The sequence below is a fragment of the Pseudorasbora parva genome, chromosome 17, assembly GCF_024679245.1.
Source record: "Pseudorasbora parva isolate DD20220531a chromosome 17, ASM2467924v1, whole genome shotgun sequence".
In the NCBI taxonomy this organism is placed as follows: Eukaryota; Metazoa; Chordata; class Actinopteri; order Cypriniformes; family Gobionidae; genus Pseudorasbora; species Pseudorasbora parva.
In genome coordinates this window covers 34,296,944-34,310,685 of record NC_090188.1, presented here as the reverse complement: position 1 = coordinate 34,310,685, position 13,742 = coordinate 34,296,944, and the positions used below count along the sequence as shown (strand labels likewise).

The 13,742-nt window shown below is 39.2% G+C and overlaps 1 protein-coding gene across 1 annotated transcript in view; it reads right to left on the bottom strand.

Annotated features, from left to right (window-relative positions):
* The window catches only part of LOC137044732 (CUB and sushi domain-containing protein 1-like), a 194,993-nt gene that overhangs the window by 148,802 nt on the left and 32,449 nt on the right, over positions 1 to 13,742 (bottom strand). Inside the window, 1 exon segment of the mRNA XM_067420993.1 lies at positions 9,200 to 9,394. Coding sequence (XP_067277094.1) covers positions 9,200 to 9,394 — 195 coding nt within the window.

Here is a 13,742-nt window from a genome sequence, read left to right as displayed (position 1 = left end):
ATGGTGTGGGCGCTTTCAACGATGGAGCAGAGAAAGTTGTATTAATGAAAAATTATTTAGGGATGTGTGCCTTTCTGTTTGTTCTGAGTGGATGTTAGGGTGTTCTGGGCGGTTAATATAATGCTACAATGTTACATGGTTTCTCTGTTGTTCTGGGTGGATGACAACTAGGTTGCTCTAGTTAGTTGCGATAGCATTGCTAGATGGTTGCTAGTGTGTTGCTAAGGATGTTCTGGGTCAGTGTTTCTCAAAGTGTGGGGGGCACAGGAATACTGTAGCAGCGGCGCAAGAGATCAGCAGAAACAAACAAAACAGATAACAGACGTTGCAACGGCGTTCAAGTGTATATGCCTTTATAAAGTGGCAACACTAAATCTCTCTTCTTCAGGCTACTGCAAGTTTTAAAGGGGGGTGTGACCAAAAAAGTTTGTGAACCACTGTTCTGGGTGGTGATACATAAAATTGCCACATACACTGATTTTCAGTGAGTGGAAGTCATTCATATTCAATGAGTGACAGCAATGGTTGCTTTTGCTCATAGAAAATAAATGACTTCCCATCACTACAAATCATTGTGTGATGTGGGTATGTCCAGTGATGCGGTAAAGTTGAGAAAAGTTGAGCTTTACATAAATGAGCAACAGTTTTGAACAGAAATTAGAAGTCTGACAAGCTAAAGGCCTTGCCAGATTGTCTCTAAATGCAGTTGGGTGTTCTTGGTGGTTTCTTGAAAGTTGCTAGATTTGTGTATGCTGCTGTGTGTGTTAATGCTTTTTTGTAATGCATAATGTATGATAAAAGTAGCCAAAATATGTAATAAACAATCATACAAAGTGCTGAGGGACATGAATCACTGCAGAGCTGCTTTGAAACTATATTGTATAAAGTGCTATTTTTGACTAGATATTAAAGGTGTTTTAATTCTTAACAGTTAATCTGAGGAGTTTTGCAGGTGCTATTTAGACAAAGATCTTTAAGACAAGTAATTCAATTTGGTGGTCATCTTGTTTATGTATGTAGAAAGCTATTTCCGATGTGAGTAATAGCCATACAAGTACAGCTTGTGTCTACTTGAACAGCAAATGTTTGTCAAAATTAAGTTAAGAGATTGCTTTCGTAGTGTAAACACTCACGTGGTCAAATACGTTTGAACAGCCACAAAAGACTACCTACTCTCCACCTACTCACCTAATGCAGAAATATATGGGAAGCACGCTAACTAGACAGGATTTCAAATTTGTTGGTTGAGACAGCGTTCGCTGTGGTCTTGTGGCTATCAGAGCATAAAGGAAAGCTGATGTTCTCTGTGTGTTTTTCAGACACATCTCCAGACACATACATTTATATATTATATATATATATATATATCATATATATATATATACATAAATTGCACAAGTGTATAATGTACAAAAATTGCACAAGCTTATTTCAACCATTACATCAAAAGATCTGAAAAAATATATATATTATAATTTACCCGTAAATAGACCATCCACTTGAAGAAATCATGACAGAAGTGGTTGAAAGTGGACAAAAGACAGGCATAAAAAGGTATGTTTCTTCCTTGTCTACTTGTGATCTGAAAGACCAAAAGGAATCTTAATTAAAAAAAATCTTAATCCTTAGGCAATATGAAATCAGAAGTTTATTACAGCCATGTGTCAGTGCACAGCACATGTGCATTGTATGTATGTACGCATCTGCTCGTATGGCTTAAATGATCTGAGAGCATCACACCCCATTAACTCTTAAATGATCTTGTTAAAGTCATTATCCTGGCCTAAGGCTCTTGTATATTAGTTATGCTTTGAACAGTATGCACACTGTCTGTCACTGGAGGTCGACACAATGGATAAATGCAGTGATGGTGTGCTGCCTCTCCTTGCTGAAGGTGACATAAATAACAGATTTTGGAGGTTAGAAATAAACTGAAGTGACAGACAATATGATGAAATGGGCCGTGAAACAGCAACATTTGCTTCACATCTCCTTTGGTTTTCAGAACGATTTCCAATTGTGCCTACTGCACTCTTCTTAAGCCATCACCCACCCCACAAGTAAAACTCATATACGACCGTTCATCCGTTGCCGCCCCCCAATCAAATCTGACTCATTCTCACTGGACTACTTGGAAGCGCCCACTTTGGCTAAAAGGTCATAAGTACTCAGCAAGCCATTTACCTCATTAGCTTTAAGCATGGGCTATTGATAAAAGGAAGCTGCAGCGGCAGTGTATAAAAGCATCGCAAATGGCTCACAGTCTCTTTTCTACTTCGTCTAACCTCACACCTCTGCATTAAAGAGCTCTGACTGAGGACGGCTAAAAGGATTAACCTCCATAAACTGCTGTCTGTGAATCAATGCGCCATGACCACCACAAAATACTTCTGTATGTCAATGATTAGTGACTTCTGACTGAGAAACACGAACAATACTGAGCAGGGTTGCTGTAGTTAACTAAAACTAAACCAAAGGAAAAACTTGTTATTAGTAAAAAAAAAAAAAAAAAAAAAAAAAAAAAAATGAAAACATAGTTGGCAACATTTCTCATTTTCAAATAACTAAAATTACAACTGAAATAAAAAATATTAAAAACACAAAACAAAATGTAACTAAAATTAAAATGAAAGCAGATAATTGAAATTCTAAATAATATTAATAAAAACATCTAAGTTAGGCATGTAACCATGGTTCCCTGAGAATAGGAACGCTGCGTCCACTAGGGGTCGCTATGGGAAATGCCTCCAGCATGACAGGTGTCTGAAACATGAGTCTAAACATGACAATGAACTTGACATTGGCAGGCAGCAGCCTTTGACGTCACCACTGGTGCCACCGGAAGTATAAAAGGGCACCTTTGCAAAAAGACATCCACTTCTTGTCTGAAGGAGATGTTTGCAGGAATACCAAAAGCATGGCAAAGGGATGCAGTGCCTCAACAGGAGCGGGGCAGTTCAGACAGAATGTTTGTTTTCCATAAAGATGTCTCATGCTACTAAACCAAATCTAATCTGTCATTGTTCAAGGCATAACTTTCATAACCCTTAATTGTTAAAATAATAACAATTACTACACTCTTTTGTCTTTAATTCCTCCTAATTAGATACATGCTTAGAGCAATAAAGCAATAATATTAATTGAGCCAACCAGATGAGGCAAAAAAAAGGAAACTTCCTGTTTGACTTGTCCCTGCTCTGCCTACAACCCCTGCCTCACATAGTGTCTCGTTCCCTCTTCTCAGGGAACAATGGTTACTTGCAGTGACAAGCAGGGCGAGTGAGAGCTGTTAGAGAGCAGTGCAAGGCCAGTGCATGATTGAAGATGAGCACCAACCAGTCTCAAATCCTAACACAGAGGAGCTAGGGAGCATATAAGAGGGAGCGATGACAGTAAAGGATAGGACCAGCCCTGGACTTCATGTTATTTTGTTTGAGGAGGCTGGTGTTACTTTCATTATGCTTATTTATTAATTAAAGTATTTAAACGTTCGCCGGTTCCTGCCTCCTTCCCATATCGACATACACGGTTACACATGCGCAACATTCCTTTTTGAAAGAGAACTCTACACTGCGTCCCCTAGGGGTCACCATGGGGAACACAATACTCATGCTGAAAGGATGAGAATCGTATTGGTTGAACTAAGTTGAAGGACTCAAAAGAGTCCTCGTCCCAAAGGCACACCAGCTGGACAATCATAGACCGGAGCTTCTCTAGAATGAAGGCCTCAACAGGATGACTCTAAAGAAAAAAAAGTCTAACAACATTTAACTTCATTTCAGAGTGAAGGGTTCAATACAATGACTCTTATAATGAGAGTAGGCTTAACAATACTCCACAGTGAGGTCAGTTGCCAAGGAGGCTCCCAGAGAGCCTAACATACAACCTAATAAACCACCTTACCCCTGAGCTCTATGAGTAAAGGCCACAGTAATGACAACGCTTTTACTCGAGATGAGACCTAACAACTTCCAAATCCTATGCTATCCTAGCTGAGCTCTGGGAAGCAGAGTCCTCAATAAAGACAATTCTCTCAAGCAAGAAGAGGCCTGACGATGCTCTCAGTAGCCAAAAAGGTTCACAAAGAGCTTAGAAGCTTAGCAAAAAATTGCCAAACTCTTGCAGCGGGGGCCTCAGATTGACAACTCTCTAAATCGATAGGAGGCCTAACAACACTCCGTACTCTTGTTTTATTTTGCAAGGATGCTAACAGTGAGCCCACAACTTGCAAATGCTATCCTAACAGAGATCTGGGGAGTGGAGGCCTCAATAAAGACAACTCTCTTTAGCGAGAGGAGGCCTAATAACACTCGTAGTAGTCAAGGAGGGGATGAATGCAGTATGCCCTATGCCTGTCGAAGAAGCTTCTAAATAACAGGGCTAGCAGCTTACCACAATAATGGAAGGAGCTCAGAATAGGAGAGAGTATAACTACTCTTAAAATTTAGAGGAGGCTTAATGACACAGCAGTGACCAATGAGGCTCACAGAAAGCCTAACAACTTAGACCCAGGCTGAGGCATCCACTGCCTGTCAGGGAGGTCTAAAAAAGGCCTAGCAGCTTGACACTAAAATGACAAATTGAGCTCAGGGGAGGTACTCCAAACCTTAGATGTTTGAGAGGAGGCTCAGGAAGGAAATCTGCTCAGACCCAGCAGAGCGGAGGGGGAGTGAAGGCCTAACCTGAACAGTACTTCTTAAAAAGAGAAGGCCTACCAAAGCTATATCTTTTTAAAGAGCAGCCGAGGAGGCTCAAGAGAGCCTAGCAACACAGCTTTGTAGCACTGTCAAGGAGGCACATAATGCTTCTAACAACTCAGTGCTGTCCCACGCAGAGCACTGAGGAGCAGTTTCTATAAAAGCAGTAGCCAAGGATGGTCAAAGGGATCCTAAGCTTGACAACACTGCCTACTAAAAAGCAGGGGTCTCAAATGACAATACTCATAATGAGAAGCTTAGCATAGCTTATAAACAGCCCAAAAACTGTTTTTAAGAATCATCTGAGAAGGCTCAATGGAGCCTAATCAACTCATCCCATATGCAGATGACGCTCAAAATATAAAAGGGCCTAAATAACTCTCAATAGCCAGAGGAGGTCCATGGTCCTTCCTAAAGGCACTGGCCATGAGGCTCAAAAGCCTGACAACTGAGCACCTCTGTATGGTGATGCTCTGTGGACAAAGTCCTCAACATAACAAATTTCTAAAGCAAAAGAAGGCCTTGCAGCATCCTAATAAAAAACACCACTCATAGCGAGAGGGCATAATCTGCCACATAGAAAGCAGTGACCAAGAAGGCTCACAAACTGCCTAAACTCAGCGCTACTGCCTGCCAATCTCTGGGGATGGAGGCCTGAATATGATATTATTATTTTTTGAGAGGTGGCCTAACAACTCTAGAGCGCTGAAGCATCAGACAAATTACTTAAATAATGCCAGTATTGAATAGGCAGTAACCAAAGAGGCTTACAGAGAGCCTGACAAACTAGCATACTGCCTAGCAGAGCTCTGAGGTTGGAGGCCTCAGCATAACTCTCTAAAGTGAGAAGTAGCCTTATAATGTCCTACACTCAGGACTGGTTACAAAGGAAGCTTACAGAAAACCTAACAACTTGATACTGCTATCCAGAGCTTTGTTATCCATAGGAGCAGGGCAGTTATGTCCAGACAGAAAGTTTATGTTTTCCATAAAGTCTGTCTCATGCTACCAAACCAAATCTAAATCATAACAATTACTACACTCTTCTGTCTCTAATTCCTCAGAATTAGATACATTAATAGAGCAATAAAACCAGAATAGTGGTGGGACTGCCCTGCCTAAAACCTTCACGCTTACCGTAATGACAGCCACAGGACCCGCACAGCAGAGTGCAGGTGCTCAACTATCATTCCTTAGGAGAGTCAAGCCTAGGTGGAATCCATACTGAGACCACATTGCGAACATTTAACCCCCTTTGGGAGTCAAGCACACTAGTTCAAACTTAGATACCATGATTTTGAAAGGAATCATGCAAGAACAGACATGAATGTATTGCAAGTGCCTTAAACTCTATCATGGGCCAAACACGCTTGAGCAAACATTAACTACTATCTTAGGAGAGAACATAAAAGGAAAAAAGCTCCTTGCCTATCTCTTGTTGTCAGTCTCGTGAATGCATCATACCAAGCACATACAACTTGTTCAAAGAGTTGACAGCATTCCATCCAAATGTGTGTCCCACATCCCTCGAGAATAGGGACGTGTGAAATGATCTTTTCAAAGAAAAATTCTCACAATGCGTGCATTTATTCCCTCAAGATCTAAACGAGCATGCTCCTCAGTCTCCTGAAGACAAGCAGAAGATGATGTTATGCACAGGTGCCCTCTTATACTCTGTGCCCTCTCGGTCACACCAGTGGTGCTAGTGTCACAAAGCACCTGCCAGTGTCAAGTTCATTGTCGTATTGAGAATTATGCTTCAGACACCTGTCATGCCTGAGGCATTCCCCATAGCGACCCCTAGGGGACGCAGGTTAGAGTTTCCTTTCGAAAGGGAACTATAATAGTATACCAGTGGTACTGTCATAGTCACATTAGTTTGGACTTGATGTATTCAGTCATCGTCTGCCTTCATCACTCATTTGTCATAGACACTATTTACGTACAGCTGTGCACTCATCATTGCCTGTCCAGTATTGTCAGTATATGTGTTGTTTTGGCATTCTACCGCTATGTGTATTTGCCTAGTTGGATTATTAAATGACTGTTACTTTTTTCTTCTTCGTCTTGCGCTTCTTTATATTTCCTCAGTCACATTAACAGATTAGAGTTTAGAATTGCTATGTTGGTTCACCAGCTAGACAAGGACCTAACTACAGAAATCAAGTTCAAGAAAAAACTTTGAAAGTTGGATTGAATGACAGTCTTGCCTGGAAGTTATAAACAGTATGAAGTCTTGATGTCAAATGAGCCTTTGAATACTTTGGCAGTTTGAAGAGAATTTAAAATTGACATAGGCCTTGTCATGTGGTTGTGAAGGTAGTCTGAGTAGTTGCTAGGCAGTTGCAGGGAGTTTTTTTTACCAGTTTATACAAAACTGAAATAAACCAGCATGCTGATGTTTCAACTGTAATAAACCAGCATGCTGATGTTTCAACAGGATTGCCTAACCACAGCAGTCACTGACGAACTGCAACTGACTGCAATGCTTCATTGTTTTAAAAAAAGAAGAAAAAAAAGAAAAGAAAAGAAAAGAAAAATGTTTATCCCTGCTACCATTGTGTAAAGAGGCTAATATCGACTGAGTCAGGCTGTCCAACCTCTCCAGAATCCAGTTGTCTTTGGTAGACATACTCACTTAACTAATAGAGGAGCCGGGGGGGATTCTTAGCAGGCAGAAAGCTAATGGATTGTACGAACGTGGGCTTGCGTACACTCTGTGCGGATGATTAAGTTCAAATAAAGCATCTCTCATGACACAATCAGATGATTATGTTAGCTCAACAATGACCTGTATAGGAATATGTCTCTACCCCACAGTTACAGCTCATGCATAAAGATGGGCGAAGCAACGTGCTGGAAATTCCATCAGTGAGGACAAACAAAATGTTCCTGGAGTGAGGAAATGAGGCTGTCTCGCAAAGGGCATCGGCGTCTTTCCATCTCCATCAAAAGAGGTTAAATAATCAACGGATGCTGCTGAGGTGCGAAAACCCTTGCTTGACCTTCGGATTGGGGTCAATGATGTTCATTGCACGTTCGTATCTATAACCTAGAATTGTTTTTGAACACGCTGGGTTCAGAGGGAGCACATGATTCTTCTGTCATGTGATCTGAGCTATTATCACAGAAACACTGGGAATTACATAACAGTGAAGTGTGTGATTTCTGCACAGCTAGCGGCACAAAAGGAAATGGCAATCTGTTTATTTGAGCAGACCAACTGGGCTGGACATAACAACACTGACTTAACCATGGCAGGTTGGGGGATGTGTTTGTGTAAATTATAATTGGTGGGATATACATATACGTATCTACTTTCTCTGATAGTCCTATGCTTTGTCTTGACTTCTAGATCCCTGAATATGTGACCGAAACAGAAAGTTTGAAAAAAGAAATGGAAGACAGAGGAGGAAGCTGGAGAAATGAGAAAGGTCTCGGATTGACAGGAAATGTGTGAATGAGTGGCACTTGTCACCACCCAAGCTCTCTCATCTGTCACTGAGGGACAAAGACCTGGGCGCTGTTCTTTTGAAGGTCTCTGTCCGTGTCTGTCTCTCTCTGTGCAAGCCAATAGGAGAACCAGGCATTTCTCCAAACCCAATGAATAATGGCTGCTTACTGGCAGTGTGACAGAGCAGAACTATGCATTTAACAATGGCCTAATCAATTAACTCTCAAGATTGCAAACAACAAAAGGAATACTGTCTCTGATAAGGAGGCTGTTACTAATTTCTTCAAACGAAGAAGTGCTTAATCAAACTAACACGCATCAATACTTTGCATTTAAAACTGAAGGACAAAAAAAAAGCAAAAATCAAGGTTCTAAAATCAATGCTTTACCAATCTGTGAAACAAATTCATAAATAAATAAAAACCCAGCAATATTTATAAAGGTATTAAAAGGGGGAAATGTATGCCATGGTATGAACAGTTCATGAATAATGAATTATGGTAACGAAATGGGAAAAAAAAACTAATTATGTATTAAATATTCATGTCATAATGTCTATTTTTAAATAATCCAGTGAAATAAATACTTGACAAATTAAAGGTACTTTCTCTCATCCATTTTAAAATTGAAATTTGATAGACACAAACCAAAATATAACCTAAGTCTGGCATCAATTGTAACCTATAGCGGCAGTGTGCTATAGATTATCAGCATGACACAGGTTACGGTTAACAATTGTATTTTGTCTAAATAAAAGAAGGCGCAAACCAAATAGAATGGTGCAGCATAAAGTATATTTGCCACCTCCACTCTACCCCTGGATGCAGTGCTCGGTACAATGCAGTGCTCGGGACACCCAATACATGGGTCATAAAGTAACATTCACCCAGACCATTACACAGTGTGAAAGCACATTATGTATGATTTGAGATAAAAGACTTATAAAAAGATTGTGTGCGACAGTAACAATAACTTTCATTTTTGTAGTTATCTTACAGATTAACACCCTTTACGTCTCTGTAAGAAAGTAGTAACGTTCAGGTCCTACCTTTACACGTAGGCAGAGCTTTGTCCCATACAGGTTTCCCATCAGTCCCAATGATGCAGATGAGAGTGGGTGGTCCTGCAATGGTGTACCCAGAATCACACTGATACGTCACAGTTGATCCCAGCTTGTAGTCCATTCCCAATCTAGTTCCATTCATAATGTTCCCAGGGTCGAAGCATGCTTCTCGTGGCTTTTCTGTCAAAAAACAAACAAACAAAAAAAACAACAACATAAATTTATAATAAAAAAATGTAAGCAATTGTTTACTTGGTCAAGGTAAAAAATAATAATAATACAAAATTAAGGGGGAAGTGGGGTGATTAGATAAGACAGAAGTTCCTTCTCTTAGCAGCCATCTGCATAATGACTTTAGGCAGTTATGTCTACTTAAATAGGAATATCTCAAAACTTCTGCATAAAGCTGCCAACAGTAATTGGATGTCCATTCATTTTGACGTACTCCACAAGCTTGTGCTACTTCCGACAATAGGAAAAAATGGATTTGGAATGTTTGCTATGATGTCCATGGACGTTACACTTTTTAGTAGGCCTATGTATTTTTAGGTCTGTATACTGCAGGTATTTTAAAATCAATTATTATCCATAATGAAAATAATTAACAAACAAATTTGATTATCGATTATTCGCATCTGTGCACTGTACTAAGAACCTACATTGTCAGAAAAAAAGTTACAAACACCGAAAAGGTACTAATATGTATCTTTAAGTTACTGATACGCACTCTTAAAGTACTGAACCTTTTCCCAGTAACATCACTGTACCTTTTTTTCTGAGAGTGTATGAGCCAGTCATAATGCTTTACAGTCAAGGGCGTAGATTTAGTTTGAACATTGGGGGGGTTGAACGTTGATATACTGCCTGTTATTTTATTTGTATTATTATTTTCTTTTTAATGTTTATTGTTATTAAATAATTTATTTCTTCCTATCTTCCTATCTATCTATCTATCTATCTATCTATCTATCTATCTATCTATCTATCTATCTATCTATCTATCTATCTATCTATCTATCTATCTATCTATCTATCTATCTATCTATCTATCTATCTATCTATCTATCTATCTATTTATCTATCAGTCTATCTGTCTGTCTGTCTGTCTGTCTGTCTGTCTGTCTGTCTGTCTGTCTGTCTGTCTGTCTGTCTATCTATCTATCTATATATCTGTCTGTCTGTCTGTCTGTCTGTCTGTCTGTCTGTCTGTCTGTCTATCTGCTTTGACTGATTACAAATATACAAATATGAAAGAGACAACATCTAGACATTTATTACATGATTTTTACATTCAACCTTAATGCATTTTTAAAAAAAATTGAAAGGGAAACACATCGGCTTTTGAACAACTGTAAACATGACATTTAGATACACCACTTACTCAAAGGCACAGAACAGTGATTATGATTGCACCTCATAACGTTATGACATTTATGTATAATCATTCATAAAATTCTAACATAGTAGAGATTTTAAAAAGAAAGAAATTAAGTATTAAAACCACCAGTAGCAGCAGTGATTCACTGTTTTAACTAGTGAGCCACTTAAATCGTTCATTCATCCATTTCGATCAAAAGTCAATCTGACTTTTGAACGAATTGGATGAATGAACGATTTAAGTGGAAGAATTTAAGTGGAAGAAATTTAGGAAGAAAACAAACACCGATGTGAATACTTTTTTCATTGATAATTACAGACACTATTGGAAAAAAAAAACTTGCAAAACAGACGGCTGCTTTGGTAACACTGCTTTTGGTTATACTGATAGTTATCTACTTCTATTACACTATATTCTTATACCTCATTCTCAGTACATGCTTCCTGGATTGCATATTATTTTATTTATTTTTACAAGGGAACCCCCTTCAAAACGCAATTGTTTTGGGCTAGCTTTGAGTTGCAATTGAGCAGGTTTGGTTGTGAAAACCTGGCAACCCTGATAGTGGAGGACACAGAGTGAGCTGATGCGGGAAGGTACATGATCCAAATTGTCTAAAACATGAGAATGATTTATATTTATAAGCTCTTCAAAATAAAGCATAAGCGTTTACTTGCCCTGTCATGCTTTGACAGATGCATGTGCCGTTTATTGTCTCTGACATGTGTTTTCCTCAGCACTTAGCTTACATTTTATGGTTATATCCTAAACTATAAATGATAGAAACTCCCGCGAGTATTTTCATTTTTCCTATTCTGACAGTCAGCGAGTCTTGAAATGAGCGCCGTTGGGTGTATGCAGGTCAAACAGACCTGCGCGCAGTAGAGTAACGGTGATTGTATATCAAGACAAGGGACAGTTTTTTTCTGTCTATTTTTTTATGATTTCACCAGAACAAATGGAAGTTATAGTACTCGAGTAAACTACAATGACACAAATTTGTGAAAACGGTGATGTCATTACATGTTCAGGGCCCAGTTTTTCAAAAGTAATCCAATAGGATTTTGGATAACGGATTGGATCAAATCTTGAAAATGTGTTTTTCAAAAGAAAAAACGGATTACATAATCGAATTAGATCACATAATCCAATCTTTAGTTTGGGTTTTTCAGAACTTTTTTTTAGGATTTGGATCACTTTGATCCAAAAAATCTGGGGTGCTTCTCAATATCCCTCCTCGTTTCCTCACTCCTCCGTCCTCTATCCTATGACCCGTAAACCGATGGAGCTCAGCCATCTTGTAGGAGATCTCAATTTTCTAATTGCACCGCGAGGAGGCAAGGGTGGAGGAGAGAGGAGGCTTCCTGAGGAGTCATTCGTTCGTTCATTTATATATTTATACAGCACCTTACAGACTACCAACGTAGTTTCAAAGTGCTGTACATTGCAGTTAAAAGGAAACCAACAATACAACAAGACAAAATACAACAACATCCATGTACTGATGTACTAAAATGCCAGAGAGTACAGATACATTTTTAAGCGGCCCTTAAAAACATTTAGATTTATGGAAGAACATCCAACGGCAGGCTATTCCATAATCTAAGACCAGTGACAGAGAAAGCACGATCACCTTATTTTTGAGACGTGCACGGGGAACAGTTAAAAGAAACTTGTTTGCTGATCTTAGACTTTTGCTTGCACTATAGGGCTTAATAAGCTCAACTAAATATTCAGGCACCATTGCATGCAGTGCTTAAAAAACATATACTAATATTGTGTACTGTATCCTAAAATGTATTGGTAGCCAGCCTAGAGACGCTAATAAGGGAGTAACATGGTCCTTTTTTCCACCATTCATCAATAGCCTTGCGGCAGCTGCAAGCGTGCAATGTGTGTTTGACACGTCCCGACATAAAGTGCACTACAGTAGTCTAAACGGGAAAAAAATATATGCATGTACTACTTTTTCCAGGTCACTGGCTGAGAGTATGGGTTTCAGTTTGGCTATTGCTCTTAAATAAAATAAGCAATTACGGACCACTGTCTTTATCTGCCAATTGAAAATTATGGATGACTCCCAAGTTCTTTATTTGTTCCTGCAGGTACCCCTTCCATGGGCCTAAGTTTTCGTTTACTGTTGGGCTACCAGCCGTGCAACCAAAGATAATAATTTCAGCAATGTTTTCATTTAATTGAACGAGATTTCATGAGCGAGGACACGCAGGTGGATCCTTTGCGGAAGTGTTATATTGACTAAACGTGACGCAAACATTAATTCTCCCCCTTCACATTGTGCCACAGTTTATTCATTATTATTAATATGTGTACATGTGCAAGACCAGTGTTGGGAGTAACACATTACAAAAGTAATACATTACAGTAACGTATTACTTTTTGCTGTAATGCAGTAGTGTAAGGCATTACTAATTAATTTTCAGTAATATTGTACTCTGTACATTTTCAGTAACGCTTGCCCCACCCCCACACAAAAAAAAGGAAAAAAAAAAAAAAACAGCGATAGGCCTACATTAACGAATGAAAAATGCAAGTTATTACCTGTTGGTGGTCATTCAATGGCCGCGTGTGGTGTCCAAGTTAGTAAATAAAGACTAAATGACAGCTTCTGATATATTTGTATAGCGATTTACTTCATTCATCTGCCTCTTACTGGTGTACATTTGTATATTGTGTGACATAGTCCAGTGAAGGCGTGTTTAGTGCGAATTTTACAGAAGTACTGCAAGCATGATTTCAGCCTCTGTGCTCGTGCTGGCCAGTGGAAAAGTAGCTAAAGAAGGTTTAAAGGCTCTGTCGTTTCAAAGAATCATAGAATCATTGTAGAACGGACAAGAGGCGCGCTGCTGAGCCAAACTAAAGTAGCCTATAAACAACACAGAATTAGACTACTGCACACCGTGACACTGTCGTTTTGATTTTTTATAGTAATAAAGAAATTTAGTTCAGTTAGAGAACAGGCCGTTCAAATAAAAAACTGAAGGTGTCTGCTAAGTATGATCCGAACATGTCGCAGTAGCCTACAAACGCAGCAGGAGTCAGATCTTGAGCTGACAGACAAGATGATCGTGGAAGATTTGGCGCCTATTAAAGGGAGTTTGTCATTGTGTTCTGTTTTTCATTAAGAATAAT